Source organism: Diabrotica virgifera, chromosome 3 (genome assembly GCF_917563875.1).
Source record: "Diabrotica virgifera virgifera chromosome 3, PGI_DIABVI_V3a".
NCBI classification, from domain to species: Eukaryota; Metazoa; Arthropoda; class Insecta; order Coleoptera; family Chrysomelidae; genus Diabrotica; species Diabrotica virgifera.
In genome coordinates this window covers 23,644,628-23,667,093 of record NC_065445.1, presented here as the reverse complement: position 1 = coordinate 23,667,093, position 22,466 = coordinate 23,644,628, and the positions used below count along the sequence as shown (strand labels likewise).

At 31.2% G+C, this 22,466-nt stretch overlaps 1 protein-coding gene across 1 annotated transcript in view; it reads right to left on the bottom strand.

Moving 5' to 3' along the window:
* LOC114349503 (polyamine-transporting ATPase 13A3) overlaps positions 1 to 20,801 on the bottom strand; it is a 71,120-nt gene extending 50,319 nt beyond the window's left edge. The window contains exons 1-5 of the mRNA XM_050646381.1: positions 20,403 to 20,801; positions 18,989 to 19,216; positions 18,059 to 18,281; positions 14,295 to 14,499; positions 2,221 to 2,443 (exon numbers count right to left, since the gene is read on the bottom strand). Of these exons, the coding sequence (XP_050502338.1) occupies positions 2,221 to 2,443; positions 14,295 to 14,499; positions 18,059 to 18,281; positions 18,989 to 19,216; positions 20,403 to 20,427 (904 nt within the window). The 5' untranslated portion in view covers positions 20,428 to 20,801. The remainder of the gene's footprint in view (positions 1 to 2,220; positions 2,444 to 14,294; positions 14,500 to 18,058; positions 18,282 to 18,988; positions 19,217 to 20,402) is intronic.
* Between the last annotated feature and the right edge of the window lie 1,665 nt (positions 20,802 to 22,466).

Sequence of the window (22,466 nt, the reverse complement as noted above, 5' to 3'; positions counted from 1 at the left end):
TCTAAGCAAAAAACGTTCTATAAATTTTGTTGATAAAATTGATAGTCTTCGTTTTATTTGCTATCGAAAGTGCTAGTTTTATATCGAAAAAATCAATGATTTTTAAAAAGTTTTCTACTAATAACTCCAAAAGTTTTCGTTTTATCAAAACAACTTTACTTAACAAAAATGTACCTTTTGAAAAAATAAACAAAACCTTTTTTTTAATTTTCTTACAGACCAATAGTAATCGAGCTATACTTTATTATATGTTGGCTCTTCTTCGTCAAATGCTAAATATTGTAGTTTCAAAGTCAAAAGACGGGAAAACTATGCATTTTTCGAGGACAACTTGGTCAAACTAATTCAAAGTACATAAAAATATCTATCTGCAGAAGTAAAAAAGAAGTCTCTAGCTCAAAAATTAAGTGACTTATAATAAAAATAATGTCAGTTCATATTTTTTTTTCAGCGAAAAAGTGATTGCAAGCAACCCCCTAATTACCACCCTAATTAAAATTCGTCATTGACCTTATTCGGTCTTTTTTATTTATGTATTATTAATAGGTTCTAGAAGTTTGACCGGCTTAGAATGATTAGTTTAAAAAAAGAAGTTAAAAGCGAATAACGCCTTTTTGTAGTTTGGAAAAAAATGGCATTTTCTTCAGAATAGCAAGATTAGCATCAGAGATACGAAAAAATGTTTAAATATAAAATTGTAGATTATTTAATTCCCAAGAACCTGGGTTGCAGAAATTTTTTCTACGTCAAAAATTGAGTGAGCTATTGACAATTAAAACTTATAAAAACATGCAAAAACCACCTTTACCAACCCTTTCAAAGTCACCTCTTTCTGCGACTGATGATTTTAAAAAGATTTAATATTCATAGGCTTATAGACCTTGTAAAACATACGAAATTATTTTTTACTAAACTTTTTTAGATAAAAAATAAAAAAGTTACGGTTAAAAATCAATATATCTTTTTGAAAAAAAAAAGGAGAAATCCAATTGGTAGCATAATAATGTAAGTTAGCTGTGTTTTTAGTCATTCTCCTTATTCATTCTTATTTATTTATGTATTAATAATAGACTCCAGAAGTTTAACTGGCTTAGAATGATCAGTTTTTAAAAACTAGAGTTAAAAGCGAATAACGAATTTTTGTAGTTTGGTAAAAAATTCCATTTTCTTCAGAATAGAAAGATTAGCATCAAAGATACGAAAAAATGTTTCAATATAAAATTGTAGGTTATTTAATTCCCAATAACTTGGTTTGAAAAAAAAATTTCTACAGCAAAAATTGAGTGAATCGTAAATGAGTATCTCGAAAAACATTGATCTTTTCTATACAATACTAACACTTTCGATAGCAAATAAATCGCAAACTATTAATTTTATCAAAAAAATGTATAGAACATTTTTTGCTTAGAATGAATGTTTTTATCAACTTTTGCGGTCAAAATATAATAAAAAAGGAATGTGTGTGTACTTTGTACGCACGTAAGAAGTTATACTTCTATTATAATATAATCTAACTTCATATTATGATTTCAACGAAATCAATATACCTATCTACTTTAAACAGTTTTTTTGTATTGTATTTAAATATTAAACTAATTTTAGAAAGAACAAAAAGAATACCAAACATTAAAAAAAAAGGATATGACTTTGTCAGGATTCGAACAGGGGACCTCTCGATCCCTAGGCGAATGCTCTACCGATCAGCTACCACCGCTTTTGTATTCAGTCGATCATTTCTCGGACATAATTACAATCACGGTTGCAGATACATTAATTGAAAATAAACATTTTCAATAATACTTATAAGGAGGAAGACAAATCCACAGTCATAAAAATTATGATAAATATATTTACTAAAAACACTAATAATATATTCTTTTCACGCACACCTTATTTGCGCTACATAACTTAAAAGATGCAGCGACTAATACCTTACTGTCGGTGTGCGCATGCGCCAGGGAATTTAAAAATCCACACTCGTGCCTAAAGAAGTATAACTTCAAAAATTTCCACCCCCGAGATGGGGTGGCAACCACCCCCATGGTAAAAGCGCCTTTCGGCATCATATAGATTTTGATCCTTGGACTATCCACTACTTATTCTCAATTTTTCAAGCAAATTGATTTATTCTGTAAAAATTGCGAGGTGAAAAGCTTCGGTTCCTGGCCTACATCCATTAGTCATTAGTGGATTTGCATGTGAAGAAAAAGATTCACATACCTGTTAAGACGCTTTCATTAACGATACACTCGCCTGTAAGAAGGACGGCATCACAGGGCATTGTATACTTTGAGGAACGAAGAACAATAAGATCTCCAGGAACAAGATCCTCAGGATCTATAATCATATCGTTTACACTTACATCATTTACATTATATCTACGTAATACTGATACTTCATGGCATTTGGAAGACTCTACCAAATCACGGATGGCTTCGCTTTGCTAAAATATTAAACAATAATAAAGATCTGAATAGATCTGAATAGTTACTGAATTTAAATATAAAAGAATATGCATTGCAGAAAAATGATGTACCTACATAAAAAATGACTGTTACTAGTTACTAGCAAAAATAGACAAAAATACTCAGTTAACTACAGAGACGTAAATATAAATCGACTGAGCCGTGTGTAGAGTGAAGTAACGACACCATCTCATTTTTCTTATGGGTTCTGCTTCACTCTTACACATAGTAAAGCTGCGACATTATTATTTAAGTCATTTTTAAGTAGGGAGAAGTATGAAGTTCGCTAACGTGCCTATACCACCACTTAGTTTCTCGATACAATGTGTTAAAAAGAGATAGTACCAATGAATCCAAGAGATCTTGTCATGAAGCGCGGCCGGTATGATCAGTCTATTTCTTTCTCTTCATAAGGGTGCTGAAAAATCTAATGCCTGCAACTATAGACCTACTGCTTTACTACCGGTACTCTCCAAAATTATTGAAAGACTCATAAAAACCCGACTTATGTCCTTTCTCATTGATAACAACATTTTATCACAAAATCAGTTCGACTTTTTAACTAATAACTGTCCCACTGATGCCATATTTTCTGTACTATATGAGGTTTCTTCTTTTTCGGGTGCTATGTCCGTTTATCGAACGTTAGCGATCATGTTGGCTATTAGCCCAGTCGGGATAGCATTTGACCTTGCATTAGGAGCTGCCCCAAATTTTATTTTTCTAATCTTTAGGGAGGGTTAATATTAGTAAAAATTTAAAATCTCGACTGAATTCCACCGTTGCGTTAGCCGCCATCTTGATTTTAAACGAGAACCGTTTTTGCTCAATATCTCCGCCATTCTCAATTTTTTGACAAAAAGTGTACAAACTGAAATTGTTGAAAATGTGATTTTCTATAATTTCATTTATTATAATTTTTTTCGTGCGGTCGATATTTTCCGAGTTATGAAGGGAAAATAGTAACAGTTGTAGCATAATTATTGAATTATTGAATTATCTCGTTTATTATTAGTTTTACAACAAATATATACCTATACAAAAATGAAGAGAATTAAATTTTGTACAATTTTGTTGCCGTTCATTTTTTTGATAAAATCAATATTTAAGGTAGTGCGTATGTGGTAAAGGTGCGAGCGTAAGACCTGATTGATTTTGTAGCAATTGTTTTTGTTCAATATCTCCGCCATTTTCAACTTTTCGACTAAAAGTGTAAGAACTGAAATTGTTGCAATTACGATTTACTACAATTTTTTGAGAGAAACAGTGGCGGGTCTACAATGGGGGGAAATGGGAAAATTCCCCCCAACAGGGTCCAAAATTTAAAAAAAATTGTTGAAACATCACGATATATTAGCTGAAATAATACTTAAAATATCGACCGACAAATTTAACCAATAAAACCCGCTAGTTAATAAAATTAAGTGAACTTAATGCATATAATGTCTTTTTATGTCTTTTATATACTTAGTTTGGTTGATGTTTCATTGGAAGTTTCAAAAATTGTATAAAATATAATTCTCTTTATTTTTGTTTATGTACAATTATGTCGTAAAGTTAATAATAAATGAGACAATTCAATAATTATGCTTCCCCTCCGCTTCCATTATTTTCCCCTTAAATCGGAGAATATTGATGGTATAAAAAAATTGTGCCAAAGAAATTGTAGGAAATTTTATTTTCAACAATTTTCTTTCCCACCATTTATGTCGAAAAGTTGAAAATGACGGAGATATTAAGCAACAACAGTTCTCATTTAAAATCAATATGGTGGCTAATGCAACCGCGGAATTCAGTCGAGGTTTTAAATTTACACTACTATTGATCTCTCCTAAAGGATAGAATTTTAAAATTTGGGGCAGCTCGGAAACAAAATTCAATTCAATAATTATGCTCTCCCCACCACTTTTTACTATTTTCCCATGTAACTCGGAAAATATCAACCGCATGAAAAAAATTGTTAAAAGGAAATTGTAGAAAATTATATTTTGAACAATTTTAGTTGAAAATGGCGTAGATATTGAACAAAAACAATTGCTATAAAATCAATCCGGTCTTACGCTCGCGCCATTACCGCATACGTACTACCTTAAATATTAATTTTAGCAAAAAATGAAGAGATAAAAATTGTGTAGAATTTAATTCTCTTCATTTTTGTATGGGTACATATTTGTTGTAAAATTAATAATAAACGAGATAATTTAATAATTCAATAATTATGCTCCAACTGTCACTATTTTCCCCTCATAATTCGGAAAATATCGACCGCACGAAAAAAATTATAATAAATGAAATTATAGAAAATCGTATTTTCAACAATTTCAGTTTGTACACTTTTTGTCAAAAAATTGAAAATGGCGGAGATATTGAGCAAAAACGGTTCTCGTTTAAAATCAAGATGGCGGCTAACGCAACGGTGGAATTCAGTCGAGATTTTAAATTTATACTAATATTAACCCTCCCTAAAGATTAGAAAAATAAAATTTGGGGCAGCTCCTAATGCAAGGTTAGGCCTGTTATTCGTCTAACCCGACTGGACTATATCATAACTTTATTCGCAGCAGATCTGAAGAGCGATTCCGAAGTGTGACCAAACCATTGCCTCAAATTTCTTAACCAAGATGTTCTTCTTCTTCCTCGACTTCTTCTGTCTAATATTTTACCCTGCATAATTAGATGTAGAATATTTTTCCGGATGTCTACAAACATGCGCAAAATACTCGAGTTTTCTAGACTTTATCATTTTTACCAGTTCTCTGCCATTCTTCATCCTGCTCAGAATAATATCATTACGCACCCTGTCCATCCAGCTTACTCTCAGCATTCTTCGATAGCACCATAATTCAAAGGATTCAACCATCTTAAGCATTCTTCCTGTTAAGGTCCATGACTCAACTCCGTAGAGAAGAACGGAAAACACGTAACACTTTAAAATTCTTGTCCTAAGACTCAAATTTATGTCATGACCGCATAGAATTTTCTTGTAACGGAAAAATGCTGATTTGGCTTGAGCAATTCTGCAACGTATTTCGGTGGATGGATCCCAATTATCAGAGATTCTGCTTCCCAAGTATGTTATAGCTTCAACTCTCTTAAGTTGTACATCATTAACGTGAATTCCAGCATCGATGACATTATCCTTACTGACGACCATATAGTTTGTTTTTTTGATGTTAAGGTGGAGACCATAATTATTGCACTGTGCTACCACAGAATCCAATAGATATTGTAATTCGGTATCACTACTGGCAATTAGTACAGTGTCGTCTGCATATCGGAGATTATTTATCAGTTTCCCGTTTATCACAACTCCACCTTGTGTAGTACTGAGTGCCTCTTCAAACATCTTTTCTGAATAAATGTTAAAAATTAATGGTGAAAGAATACATCCCTGTCTTACTCCACGTTGGATTTGAATCTCTTCTGTGTGATCACCGTCTACTCTAACTGTGGATTTTTGATTCCAGTACAAGTTAGCAATGATTTTTAGATTTTTATCGTCAATATTAGTTGACCTTAGAACATCTAACATCTTAGTATGTGATACTTTGTTAAATGCTTTTTCGAAATCAAGAAAACATAGGTACACATCAGCATTTACATCTCTACTCCTTTGTACTAATACCTGCAACCCAAACAGGGCCTCTCGTGTACCTAGTCCATTTCTAAAGCCAAATTGAGTTTCGCCCAAATGTTCTTCGATTCTTTTATATATTCTCGCATGGATCACACGCAGAAAGACCTTAAGTACGTGGCTCATGAGGTTTACCAAGCACCTAACAATAAATTATCTTTACACTGCCATGTTTTCTGTGCCTATGCCAAAGCTTTGTGACGGTAATATAATTTTATCGTCTAGAGTACGTCAATGAATTAATAGACCAGGGCGCATCTGTAAAAATATTAATACATTTGGACGTTGAGAGGTGACTCAAATTTTTTTACAGAAATTGCTTGAAAATCAATCAAATAATAATATTTGAGTTATCTTCCCTCTCAAAAAGGTCCGGAACATTGTTTAAATAATCAAAATGTCAAAAAATTAAGGAAAAATTCGATTTTTTCTTGGTTTTTTGATTATAACTTTAAAAGTATTCATTTCCGAGAAAAGTTGTACTGACATAAAAGTTGCGTAATTAAATTTACTACAATATAAAAATGGTTAAAAATTTAAGAAATAGTCACCCTTGTTCCAAAATAGCAATAATTGTGAAAAAAACATACAAAAACAAGTATTCGCATTTTACGTTTTTCAACCATTTATGCTACATTTAGGACCTTCATATTTAACCCCGAAAAACTTTATGATACAGTTAAACAATGCTATAAATTTCATTAAGATCAGTTCAATAGATTTTGCAAAATAAATTTTGTAATCCAGCCTTCGTAAATAAAATTCATTTTTTCAAAATGTTACAGGACTGAAAATAAAGCAGATAGAAAGTTGAAATTTTTTTTACATATAGAAGTGTACTGTACCTTTCATTTGCAATTTAGCAAAATTAAAATAGATTAACACCACGGCGTCAGAATTTTTTTTAAATAAACATTAATTATTGGTGCTACGCGCAGGTTAGCGTATAGTTTGCTCTGATTAGGCATTCCAATGACCTTTGATAATTATTGATACATTTTAATTTTTATTATATTTCGATATAAATAAATAAATTTGTTTATTGCAAAATAAAAAAAATACTCTACCCTTTGAAATAACACTTTTATTAGCAAAAACTTTCTTTGTTCATATTTTTTAACTTAAATAATAAAAGTTTATTATTTTTAAACATATGCAATTGTTTAAACAATATTTCACAAACAATAATAAAATTAGTTTGATTTTTGTGGAATTAAAATATTAAAATACAACAAAATATAGAGTAAAAAAATAATATATTAGATAAAGATTGGAAGAAATTTTGGTGGAAATCAACTTGTGTGAATCGAACACCGCTGTCCTGCGCGTAGCACCAAAAATTATTGTTTATTTAAAAAAATTTCTGACGCCGTGGTAATTAATCGATTTTAATTTTGAAAACTGCAAATGAAAGGTACAGTACACTTCTATAAGCAAAAAAAATTTCAACTTGCTATCTGCTTTATTTTTAGTCCTGTAACATTTTGAAAAAATAAATTTTTTTTGCGAAAGCTGGATTTCAAAATTTATTTTGCAAAATCTATTAAACCGATCTTAATGAAATTTACAGTTTTGTTTTATAGTATCAAAGTTTTTCTAGATGAAATATGAAGGTCCTAAGTGTAGCATAAATGGTTGAAAAACGGAAAATGCGAATACGTGTTTTTGTATGGTTTTTTCGCAATTATTGCCATTTTGCAACTAGGGTGACTATTTTTTAAATTTTTAACCAATTCTATATTGTAGTAAATTTAATTACGCAACTTTTATATCAGTACAACTTTTCTGGGAAATGAATACTTTTAAAGTTATAATCAAAAAACGAAGAAAAAAATCGAATTTTTCCTTCAATTTTTGACATTTTGATTATTTAAACAATGTTCCGGACCTTTTTGAGAGGGAGGATAACTCAAATATTATTATTTGATTTATTTTCAAGTAATTTCTGCAAAAACATTTGAGTCACCTCTCAACGTCCATCTCAAAACAGATGCGCCCTGGACTATAAGTAAAACGTGTTTTTGCACCGTCTCGGGCGATATAAAACTCGGAACGAAAAGCATAGTTGATTATTATTCTTGGAGCGTTGATCGAAGAATAATAAACAACAACGAGGTCTAAGAGATGAGTTATCCCGACCATTTTCCGCCGTCGTTTTGGTGCGCTGAACGAATCCGACGGTTTTTCCTTTTACCTATTCTCATACGAGCGGTGATCGTATTTCCCTACATGTCTTTTCCTCTGGCGAGGTGAGCGAGATATCCTATCCTTATGCATCCGTTTCATATTAATAAATGTAATTCCTAATCCACGCAATCGTCGGTAGTATTCATTCATGTACCAGATATCGTCACATCGACCCGAACCTAATGTTCGATTCGTAGGTTATAAATATATTTTATTAACGAAATTAACGAGTAGTAATTAAGGCTAATTACCTTATCATTTGTACGTTTTGATTTTAAATAAAAATATCTTAAGGCTATGGGTACATAATTCGCAAATATTTTACGGCTATCCCTACTTTTTCTGTCTTTACACGGCAAATTACGTGTAGTAAAATTCTCACTGGTATGAAAACTGCAGATGTAAACATTAGGTTGACAGTGACATTGTCATTAGAAAGGTAGAGATGGCTATTTCGGTTTCGTTCAGTTTTTGAATGTTCTTGGATAACCTTTACTTGTATAAATGATAGGATTATTTTTTCACTAATTATGTATTCAGTGGTTACCATTATTTATATACCATACAAATAGTCGAAAAAGAAAAAAAGTTGTAAAGTTATTTTAATAATGTCCTGTTACCATGGAAAGCTTAGATAAGGTTTGAACATGTGAAGAACCGCGTTGTATAAATGTAGTATTACTCAATTAATTTATAAAGACTTTATTTATTTCTTTATTTGCGCAAATTAAAATATGGGACGTTGTTATAAGAAATGTGTTACTGAAAAGCGAAGAAATAGACGGTTAGCTCAACTGAAGTAAGTAATTTTTTTACATAAATCAAATTAATTACTTTTTTTATTTTTCAAATTAATTTTAAATTTATAGTGAAAATATGATCTATAAAATCTATCGGTAAACCAATAATTTTCGCATTAAATTTTATTCTCGTTTAAAGGAGTAAACTATTTATTACTACACAACAGAAGTACCTACTACTGACCAGAAGTATCTACTACAAAGCGTTACGCCAGCCGTGTCTGCATTACACCAATCGTGATGGAATTAGTTTTCCATGTGCTTGTGATTTGTGAATTCACATTTTTACGTACCAAATTATTAGAATTGTACATGAGTAAAAATGAGTGACTCAGATCCGAAGCGACAAAAGAGTTACGCGAGGATAAAAATGAACAATTGTTATTTGTTAATCTTCTTCACAATTATTAAATTTTATTTGATAAAAGAATGACCCCAAAAATTAAGAAACTTCTTCTTAGTTTGTAAATTTTTCTATGACACACATTCATAAATGCTGCCATATTGTAACAAAAAAATACCTACGCCGAAGACGTCCACCCACCAACTTCACTTAAACTGTAGCAAAATACTACTAAACAAGCACATACTTCAAAAGCGTAGTACATTCTTCTATGTAGGCTGGTAAATAGTAGCAAATACTACGGAGAAAAGCAAATGCTTTTTAAGTGTAGTGAAATCTTCAAAAATGTAGTACGTACTTGAATCATTAGCATTTACTACATTTTATGCCACCATGGGGACTTTACTTTATAGCTAAACTCGTACCTATTTAAGGTTATCGGAACAAACTCTTATAAAATAATACTTTTATTTGAACTTTAATGACTTGAAATACTTGGATTTTCCATAAATTATATATAAACAATAAATAACTTTTTATTAATTGTACGCCTTAAATCAATTATTTTTCAAATACACTATCAATACTATTTAATAAACAACTCTTTGACTGATTTTATTATCATCGTAAAAGCGTTAAAAAGCAGTAGCAGAATGAACTGCTATATCAAAATAGCGGGTCGGACACATCTCTACTTGTCACTGTCTTGAGTCTTGTCATAACATTATATTCGAATGAGTGCGTTGTATGACAAAGATAGCGAATGTTCGATTTTCACGGACATGGTGTCTATTTTTTTCGAATCCTGAAAAACTAATAAATATTTTTAAAAAATTTAAACACAAAATGAAAGAATAAATTATTATCGAGGGCCGAAAGTCCCTTAGAATATATAAGAAGTTTCTTTCGAATGAGATATTTGAAATTAAAAATCACACTAAATTTTCTCTTAGTTTTTCACCCCTGTAACTTATTAAAATAAACATTATAGAAGTTCTCAGGGACTTTCGGCCCTCGCTAATAACGTAATCTTTCATTCAGCGTTTAAATTTTTTAAAAATACTTATTAGTTTTCTCAGGATTCGAAAAAAATCAATCCCCATTTGAATAGCATTGCAGCCGAAAATACGTACCGATCCTCTTAAAAAGCGAACCTTTGTCTTCGGCTGAATTTTGTTACCTAAAGCATCAAAAACAACGACAACGTTACAACTTTTGATTGTGTAAATCAATACATTTTGATAAAAAAAAAACTAAATTTCTACGGAATTCGAGGCATTTCTTTGAATTGGTTTCAATCTTACTTGGATAATAGAAAACAACTGGTTAGAGCCAATGATACTGATCTCGTTTCAAACACGTGTGTGTTTGAAACATTCTACGTTTTGTAAACTAAAGTATATTCATCTATTGGGACCGTGCAAGTTCGGCAAAGCGACACCTGGTTTCTACGCTCAGCGACATTTTTCGCACTTTTAATTATTCGCCCCGTGCGTCTCCCCTCTATTTACAATCACGTGACACGCTGTCAGATTTTGTAAGGATGTTTTAACAATTGAGTCTTATGGGATTATTTTATTAACCCGCGAGTAGTCGCGCCGTTAGATAGAATCCCACATTTTATCCTTTTACGCGATAACTTGATGAAAAATTTTACAATTTTGAAAAAATTTCGTAAGTGCCTCGAGGAAGGGTGTAGTAATGCGTAGGATTTTTTTTCATTTCTTCTTCTTCTTTTTGTGGAATTTATGGCTTTGGGGAGAGCCAATTAGCTTTAATAATTGTTAGAAATAATATTTCTAACATAACAAGTAAATAAAAATACTATAAAATAAAAATTTGTTGTAAACTCCTATTTAAATTCGTATTTTGAGATAGAAGCTAACACGCGGCTATTCACGTTACAGAAGTGAGCGCGACTACTCCCGGGTTAAACTTGAATATTTTATTTTATAGTGATAATAACCGAATACAATTGTTAGAATTCATTAGTTATTAATTTATAGTGTAATTTATAGAGCAACAAAAATATTATCTTTTTCGTTAATAAAGATTTATTGACATAAACTGCGATAGTGAGGTTATGTATACATAATCAAACTGTTGGAAAGTGAAGAATTTATATCAGATATTGTTTTGAAGTGCGTTTTTATTTTCTGTTCATATTAATACTAATACATCATATCACTAGCGTAGCACGGTATTTTTTTTAAATGACCCATTTAAACATACACAAAGCGTCCTTACAAAATTTCAAAAAACCGCCACCATGAGCAGGTCGGTCGATTTTGCTTTGACACTTTGTTAATGCTCGGAGCGAATATTGTCCAATTATATTAGTCCTGGTTACTGGATAATTGTCAAGGCCATAGTCCAAACAAATAATACGAAGAAAAAATAAGATTTAGGATATGATATTAAAACGTAAACAATTGTATGTAGTAAATAAAATTAGTTATTAAAATATTAGTAATAGTAGTAGTAGCACTACAGCAAGCAAAATACAATTAATTAAATTTACCTTTATATTATATTTGCATATCATATCAATATTGTGGAAAAATATATAATTTTTCTTCTTCAATGACAGTAGGTATGAAATATACGTCAATTTGACAATTTCAATTGACAATATGAATTATTTAAGAAAGTTGCAATATTTCTCCGCTATTCGCGCACGATCGTTTCTCGTATCCCCTCCAAGTACTTGCACACCGCGAATATTTGGGTGTCACATGCAGCAGCTTAAACTTTTAACTTTTAGTTCCTATGTTTGTATATTTTATTTTGTTGTATGTTTAATTTGCAATCTGCAGTGATGAGCATGCTAATAATCGGCAAAATAACGCAAAAGGTGGAAAACATTACACCTTGTGAAATAAAAAGAGATGAGACTAGTAGAGGTGGAAATTATTGATATAAACGTATAAATTAACATTGCATTACACAGTTTTCCACCTTTAGACGTATCGTAGGAGTCTAACAATTGTCACTGTGACATGAGACTTTTATAAAATACTCCTGTCACAGACTTCTAAAGGTGGGAAACTAAACTTACGTGCATAGAAATCGGCCCACTTAAAAATTTGGTCATTTTTGATGTCTCATATTTAATAAACCTGTTGGCCGATTTAAGTGATTTATTAAACATGTTATAGCCTTATTCTTTAACAATACCACTGTAATAATATTGTTCCTAAACAGGTAAACTTTCATTGCATACCGGGTGTACCAATCAAACTGTGTTTTTTTCTCAAAGTTCGCATCACCCTGTGGAATATTCTAGCAATTATAAAATACTGAAATTAAAACCCAACTATAGCCCCAGGTTTTCTTAACAGTCTGTTTTTTGATTCATTCGTTTATGTTGGATAATAAAAAAGTTCGGTACTTTAACAACTAGACATGTTCTTCATCAATACACGGTATTTATAAATAAGTGCGACAAACTTTAAGCGGTAATTTTGCATGAAAAAATAATAACAGTTGGCTTAATAAACGTATGTCCGCAAATGTTTCCTTTCCGAGATACGGGATGTTCAATTTTTTCTTACAAACTGACGATTTATTTATTGCTTTAAAACCTGTTGAGATATGCAAATGAAATTTGGTAGGTTTTAAGAGATAGTTATTGCAGATTATAAGATTAATAATTTTATATTCACCATTAGCGTGCAAACGGGTAATATGATCAGTCATATTACACGTTTGCGCGCTAATGGTGAATATTAAATTCTTAATTGTATGTCAAAAAATGTGCAATAACTACGTCTTAAAACCCACCAAATTTCATTGGCATATCTCAACCGGTTTTAAAGCAATAAAATAAATCGTCAGTTTGTAAGAAAAAATTAAAGATCCCGTATCTCGAAATCGAAACATTTGCGGACATACGTTTATCAAGCCAACTGTCATTATTTTTCATGCAGAATTACCCCTTAAAGTTTGTGGCATTTATTTAGAAACACCGTGTATTGATGAAGAACATGTCTAGTTGTTAAAGTACCTAACTTTTTTATTATCCAACATAAACGAATGAATCAAAAAAGGGAGTAAAAACCTGAGGCTATAGTTGTATTTTAATTTCAGTATTTTATAAATGCTAGAATATTCCACAGGGTGATGCGAACTTTGAGAAAAAAACACAGTTTGATTGGTACACCCGGTATACAATGAAAATTTACCTGTTTAGCAACACTATTATTACAGTGCTATTGCTAAAGAATCAGGCTATAACATGTTCAAAAAATCACTTAAATCGGCCAACACGTTTAGGAAATATGAGACATCAAAAATGACCAAATTTTTAAGTGGGCCGATTTCTATGCACGTAAGTTTATGTAATGTAATATTAATTTATACGTTTATATCGATAATTTCCACCCCTACTAGTTTCATCTCTTTTTATTTCACAAGATATAATGTTGTCCATCTTTTGTGTTATTTTGCCGGTTATTAGCGCGCTTATCACTGTATATAAATTTTGCAATACATATATTTTGTTCTTGCTTTACTTTAATAACTTTAATTTTTTTTAATATTGAAGATTTATCTAATTTCAGTAAATTGTATTTGTTATTGTTATTTTTTTGACTCTATGTAAGCTTTGACCATAAAATTGTAAAATTGTGACAATAAAGTGACAATAAAGCATATTTCTATTATATTCTATTTATATTTACATCTATGATCAACTATATCCCTAGACTCTCATAAAAGGATGACATAAATGACATTTCTAAAGGGTTATCCAAAAGGGATGACTTCTAACTTTAACAGTTGGTAGCAGCCATATTGTTGAAACTGCATCTCTCAAATTCTCATTTTGCCAATTCAACATGGATGGATAAAGAACAACTACTTACCCTGCGTGTCTGTAATAAAGATGTAACACTGGAGTATATCGTTAAAGCGACGACACAGAAGGCATATAGTAAATAATCATCGCATAACCAAAGCACCACAGAAAAAACTTGAAATATGTAAAATGGATTTAGTACTTCTTCGATAAACAGAGTCGAGTAGGATTTTATTTCTACTTCAATTTTATTTTTTCCATACAAGTCTAAGCTAAAAATAACATAAAACATTATACTACAGTTGTCAGAGATTCTCTAGATCTCTAAAAACCGTAAAAAAATGTTTCACACAAGAAATGGAGCTGAGATAATTTTGAACAAAAATTGTTATTAGCACTTTTTGTGTAGAATGAACCGTTCTCTCAGAATTAACGCTTGAAGCGACCGGCGATTTTTGAAAAATTTTATCAACTCAACCAAAACCTACAACATCAAATTTTAACTTTGAGTTTTGTCAACAAATATGAGACATTTGATTTGAATGTCCTTAACAAATCCACGAAGACGTATTGGGTAGAATTTGTAGATGAAGTTGTGTAATCCAGAAAAACATTATTGTGCAACTGAAAAAAAGCATTTTTAAATGCTTTGAAATAGAAGAAGATGAAAGAGATAAAGAAGTCAAGAAAAATTTTGACTTGTATAGTTGACTTATATACACTAACCGACAAAATTAATGGAACACCTTTAAAAATGGGACATGTTAGATGTCTCGAATTTCCTAAACCTGTTGTACGATTTGAGTGATTTTTTTAATGCTGAGTGATTTTGAGTATGCTATAGCCTTATTATTTAAGAAAATCGATGTAGTAATATTGTTGCTAGACAGCTAAATTTAATTTTTTACCAGGTGTAACAATCATACTGTGTTTTTACTTTATCGTACCATATACGTAGTATAATAGATAAAGTTATAGGATCGTGGAACAATTTTTCAGATTTCACTTTTTTTCGACGTTTTGAGTCCCCCTGAGTCTAAAAAGCAAATAAAAAAAACATTTCGGAAGTATGTACGTACGTACGTACGTATGTCGTACGTACGTACGTATGTCGCCACCGCCCAGCAAAAACTACTGGACCAATTTCGATGAAATTCGATATGAGTAAGTTTAAGAGAATTTTGTCGAGAAACTAAGCTTTTAACAAAAACCTCTCAAATGGGGGCCGAAATAGGGGGGATATTTGGGGCCCATTTTTGCAAATTTTGAGCGAAATGAATGAAATTTAACTCAATGTTAGCTCATCGGTAGGTAAATAGAAATACGGAATTTGACATTTCCAAATTCAAAATGGCGGCCAACATGGCCGATCGCCCACCCGATACATTTCCTTACCTATCTAAAAACTTGTTTAAGATAAGTTTAATTTGAAAAAGTCGTTATGTAGCCTAAAGATGGGGCTATAAGAAGAATATTATCGTTTTTCAGAAAAAGTTATGGGTTGCCTATATTTAAGGGGTCAAAATTCGACATAACTTTGAACTAGATTTTCTCAAAAATGGCTCCAAGGAATTTGTTTATTTTGGATATATTTTTGATATCCTATCAGTAAATTGAATGACTTTAGTCAGATTTTTTAACTGCCCATAGGAAGGTAGTTATGAATTTTTTATAAAAAAATATTCGAGTGCCCGTAACTTCCTCTGTAATAGAAACTAAAATTTTAAATTTGGGAGACATATATGGTACTTTATTATCTATTATCACAATAAATTTTACCCAAAATATGGCTTCCGGTTGAACCGGAAATGAAAAAAAAAATCGTAATTTTTTAGATGCGCCCTGTATATTTTTACATATTTTAAAATAATGCAAAATTACCTTTCCAATGACATAAAACTCGTTGCTGTAGCTCAAAAACTCGAAAAGTTACAGTAAATAGAAATTTTGCTATAATTTTGTGTGCGTCCTCTCACACGCGATCATAGCAGAGCATTATTATGGGACAGTCAATGAGGGTATTTGGATCCGAATTCCATCCTACTACATCGATGTACTTGATATTTTCACAGTAAGTAGGGAATAGCTCAAGAAACAAAATCTACCCTATATACTATGGCGCTTTTTATCTTGAGGCGGTTCCCACCCCTCGAAGGGGGTGGAAAATTTGTTGGTCAAAATAACCACGGAAGTAGCTAGAGAACCTAATTCTAAGTAAAAACTATACTTTTTTTTTGAGAACTCCATACTTTCTGAGTTATGCGTTCGGAAGGTTTTTTGTGAATACCTTAAAAACTATGCATCGAAGTAAAAATACTATATAAAACATTTTTTAAATTATAAATAACAAAGAGATTCGTTCCTTCGTAAATCTTCTATTTATAATACAAAAAAAAGAGATATGGTAGGTGAAAAGAGTTTGTTTTTTGGTGCATGCTCAAATTGGTGTATTCAACTTGAAATAACAGAGAAACGGTAGGTTTTAGGTGTATAATGCTACAAACGCCTTTTGTAGTGTTTAAAGGCCTTTAAAACGAGCACCGTTAAATGTCGGTTACATTCAAACTAAGCGAGATATGGTGCAAAAAAATATATGACTAATGTACTTTAAGGAAAATACGTACATACATAATAAGTACATATATTTAACCCCTCATCCACCAGAACTTAAATGCATCGTTTTTCTTCTGCAATACCTTTTAATATAGTGTTATTTCTACTTTCAAAAAGTTCGACGGGTTTAATATGAAAGGTTTTTGAAAAAAAATAAGATCAAATTATAGAGCGCATTTTAAAATTTTCTTAAAAATCTTCCTTTTTCTCCATGTAATTCGAAAATAAAAATGTTCCACTCCCGAGAAGGGGTGGGAAGCGCCCCCATAATACAAGCGCCATAGTATATAGGATAGACTTTGAATTAGGAGATTGGGCTACTCCCAAAATTTCATTAAAATCTATGCAGTAGGATAGAATTCGGAGGTAATATCTTGTTCTTACTCTCGCACATTGACTGACGTAATAGAAATATAATGAAAATGCAAATATTGTAAACTATTAATTTCTCTGAAAAATGAACTAATTTGAAATGAAAGTATGACTAATATTCTATTGATTTATGCAATAATCTAATCTATAGTATGTCCCCGAAATAAAGCATCGAACATTTTCTCAAATGCAGGAATTAATGATGCGTAGAACCATAAATTATTTTAGTATACAAGGTGTCTCTAAAATATCAAAATAACGAGTAACTGTTTTATTTTTATAGAATGCCAGTATCTAGTACGATAACGATAATAGATCGGTACGATAAAGTTCTCGGGCGGCCCTTCCGTCCAGCGTTTTTTCCTTAAAGTTCGGAACACCCTGTGGAATATTCTAGCACAGGTGTTCCCAACCAGTGTGCCGCGGCACACTGGTGTGCCCTGAAGTTCCTGAAGGTGTGCCGCGAAATTTAATTATACTCACTATCATTATAGAAATTATTTACCCAAGTGTGCCGTGGCTGAACCAGTTTTTAAGTTAGTGTGCCTCAAGCTAAAAAAGGTTGGAAACCGCTGATTCTAGCACACATAAAATATTTAAATTAAAACTCAATTGTAGCCCTAGACTTTATTAACATTTTCTTTCTTGATAAATTTGCTTACATACTAAAACAATCACTCAAACCGGACAACAGGTTTAGGAAATTCGAGACATCAAACATGTACCATTTTTAAGGTGTTCCGTTAATTTTGCCGGTGTGTGTAGTAACCAAGAAAACAATTGAAGAAAAAACTTGGTACACAATTGAAAAAAAACACTCGAAAAGTTTCATAAAATAGTCATTACCTGCTCATGTATTCTTCATAGGTTAACCCATTTGTGTCATTTAAATATTCATCAACAGTCTTTGCTGGCATGAAAACTTGGAGTGTTACAAAAGATTTGGTTTCGCAATGCCAAATATATTTGGTATGCTGATATAAAAAATACCTAAGCTCAGTCACATTTGGAAGTGATATTATCTCATTTTGGACTGTAACATACTCAGATACCCCAAAATTGTCTGTTACTGAAAAGAAAAAATAGTATTACTGTACGTATTAGTGAAAGTGAACAATATATTTTAAAACAATTTAAATTATATAAATCAAAGAAGCACAATTTTATAACATATATTTTTATTATATATTTTATAACAAGAACTTTAGAATTTTTAATATTAATAAAATATTTAATTTTGAGAAGCAATTTAGCAAAGCAATTTTAAATATTCAGTAGTGGTTACAAATAAATAGAAAATTTCACATGACATAGAAAGTAACGCCATCTATTGAGAAAACTAGTAGCGCCATCTTTCGAGAAAAATGAGAAGTAATTTTACCATATAAAATTTAAAATGACTTAAAATTACAAATAAAACTCAATACATCCATGTAAAAGCTGTTGGATATTGTACAGTCATCGAGTTCTGGCCTATTGTAAAAATTTCAGATCTCTAGCTAGTGGGGAAGTATGTTGTGACAAATAGACAGACGAAGAACACGCGAAGTATATAAAACTTGGTAAATAGCTTCCATTTATTACATAAAATCCTATATTCACACAAAAACCATTAACTTGATGAATTTGCCGCAATTTCTTAGAAGAATATTACTGAGAAAACATATTTTTTTCAATTAAGTGACACACAGGGGATATCTAGCATATTTTAGGATCTTTTGAATTATGGAATTTAATTTTTTTTTAAATAAAATATTACTCTTTTAGCATACTCACTTAGCAATATTGTAGCACTTTCCAAAGGAGCTTTCTTAAACTTCACACTCTTCAGTTTGGGATAAAAGCAAAACAGTAAATACGGTATACCAAGTAGTATCACACATCCAAAGTGGTATAGAAAGTTTCTGGTCCTGTCTTCTCGCAAACCCCATATTTTAAATTTTACTGCATCACAGCTTTCGTTATATACCTCTTGCAAGTTATGAATTTCAATAGATTCATAACCTAAAAATGTTATAAATAAATTTATAATGTTAAATCGTTTATCAGAAAGATTACGTTTAGATCAGAAATGCAAAAGACTTGGTTATACATCATGAGCAAACATATAAGTACAAACTTTTTAGCAAGCCTTATGAGGACAGAATTGTATGCCTTAGTCGCAGAGAACAGAGTTTACTTTACCATAGGGAAATAAAAAAATCCCATAGGCACGTATATTTATTATATACCTACGTATATTTATTAACTTGTACCATGTGGTAGTCTCGGTAATAAAATTATTTAGGAGCTCTATTGGGACCGTGCAACAGATTTGGTTCAACATTGCAATTGTTTGTTAACTCAAACATGTCCCACGTGGCTTGATTTTCGCGGCACACCTACAGGGACTTCAGTGCACATCAGTGTGCCGCTGCCTGATTGGGAACCTCTGCTCTAGTGGATATGGGTAGTATTTCCACAAGGGTAAGGCCTGACAGACCTCATCTGTCCGCTGGAGGGATATAAATAGTTCTGTCATATTCCTACATTATCTCTTATATACAATATCTACTTAAATTAGATTATACTTTGTTTCACGTTAAGAACAGAACATTGCACTTATGGAGATCAATGTTGCTAAACCTCTCGGAGCGGGTGGCTACTCAACTGCCGATATATACGATTCATTCCAATCAGTACAGCATGGCATCAGCACACTTCTATCCTCCATAAGAAATACATTGGTCTATCTAAGCAAAGTTTCATTCTTAATGTGAAACACTCTATAGAACACAGTATAAATATTCAATAGGAGATATTTTAATAAGCCTTGTAAAATAGTATTGTATAATCAAATCCATACATATGGATTATTTTAACAGTATGAAAATCAATTAGTCATCATCATTGTGTTACAGATAACAAACAGTAATTTAATACTTTTTCATGCTTAGGAATTTTTACATACTACACACCACACCTACTGTCTTATTACTATCACAACAATGAACACTACTGTTCAGATGGGTATTGGGGTGTTACTAAACACCCTAAAGACAAATAAAATCATTGTAATAAAGTATTTAATAACAGTATTAAATAATTCCTTTAAAATTTACAAGACTTCATTTTTTATTACACTTTATCTAAAGTTTTTACAGTTTATTCAAGCTTTGTATTTATAAAGCTATAAAATGTATTCACTTACCGTTTATCCTGTTGTAACTATTCATCTTTTTATTATTATAGGGGAAATATCTAATTATTCATAGTGGCTGGCACATTTCAACTAAACGAGATAAGGACTGCTGCGGTATTTATCAATACTATTTGATAAAATAATGATCAACACGGTTTGCTATTTGCACTGGGAAAAATCTAATGTAGCAACAAAATGACTAACTGCAATATTTGCACTTATTTCTATATTTTTTCATATAAATTGTGTAACAGGCGTAAATGAATCCGATTTCCTTATTATGTTTATGTCATTAAACATATCACAGTTTTATCATAAATTCATTGTTTACTTTTGCTTATTGTATTTTTAAAAACTATTATTATAAATCAGTCAAGGTTATTTGTATCTTTATCATACTTATCTATACAACAAAACTAAAATAAACTATGTATAAAAACTTTTAAAAGTTGTGACAAACGTCATCTGTTGTTGTGACAGTTTCGATACGCAGTACTGCCAACATGCTGCCAACCCAAGGTCCAATAAGATTAATATGTACATATATAAACTTTTTTCGCAATTTTTAAATCTTAAAAAAATTTATAATTTACCTCACTTTTATAAATTTATTTCACTGAAGAATAAATATTTGCAAGAGCTTAATGCTTAGTGTGTCTAAGAACTCTGAACAACAGCGATCGTCTACGATACTCAATATTAAATTGACTTACATATCTTTTTAACTTTTTTAAATTTGATTTTATTTTATTCATGAAATTAAATGGATACTTTGAACCATCTTTGAACGGTTCATCATTAGCCAGCCTCAAAAGTCCACTGTCAAACATAGGCCTCTTCCTCGTTTATCTTGCGTCGCTCTCGTTCAGTTTTTATTTCTTCTTCCTCTTTATAAGTAATTCTGCTTGTTCATTAATGGATTGATACCTCTATGAAAGGTTGTCGTTGTCACTCTATCTTTTGCGCGGTCGGCCGATACTTCTACCGATTGGTGATTTACCTATCTCTTGCTATTTTAACCACTTGTCGTCGGTCGTACACCCTCCTAAACTATACTATATAACTGTATGCAGCGAGGATTTCTCTCATCGGCCATGGTTCGCTCCCGGAGCTGTATGTGTATTATGCTTATTACATTCTATTTAGTGTCCATTCGTTTATATTATAGTGGAGTCACTGAAGGTGGATATAATATGAGCTATTACCTCCGATTTCGTTGAACCTCCATCGATTTGCATGAAAATTGGTGAGTGGTTAGAGGATATCTCAAGAAACAAAGGCGACATGGTGCCAACATGCGCTTTTACCCTGGAGGTGGATGCCACCCCTTCTCGGCGTGAAAATTATTTTAGTAAAAATAACCCCATAATTAGATAGGGGGACAAATTCTAAGCAAAATTTGTTATATAAAGTTATTAAAATAAATCAAAACTTTTTGAGTTATTAAAGATTAAAAATTTTAATTTTTCGTAAGAAAAATGCATGTTTTTAACCGATTTTTCATAGATAACTCAAAAACTATAAGTTTTTACAAAAAAGTTATTATTACCAAAATTGAAGCTAATAAAAAATTAAATACTCTTCTTACTAAAAAGACCTTTTAATATTGACTAAAAGTGAGTTAAAGGTAATTGAATGCATATTTTTCTCGGCGAGTACCCAAATCTAAGTATTCAAGCTTAAATTACGGGAAAATGATGCATTTTATAATAACATAAACTTATTAAATATTTGTGAAAGTACTTAGAAATATCTATCAAATGAGATATCGAACAAGTTAATAGCATTAAAATTTATGCTCCAAAAATTTTTCAAACTTTATCTTTTAAAAATTTTTCCAAAAAATGTTATCGTTTTTTTTTAATAGCTCCGTTAATTTTTAAGATATCAGGTCATATCTTTTAAAAATGTTTCCAAAAAATTTTATCGTTTTTTTTTAACCCTCCGTTAATTTTTAAGATATCAGGTTCACCTAAAAACGGTTTGAAAGCTAATTCCAAAGGCTATTAAAACGCGGTAAATTTAATCTTTTAAACCCCTTACTTTTTTAAAAATCAAAGATTAAATGGCCTC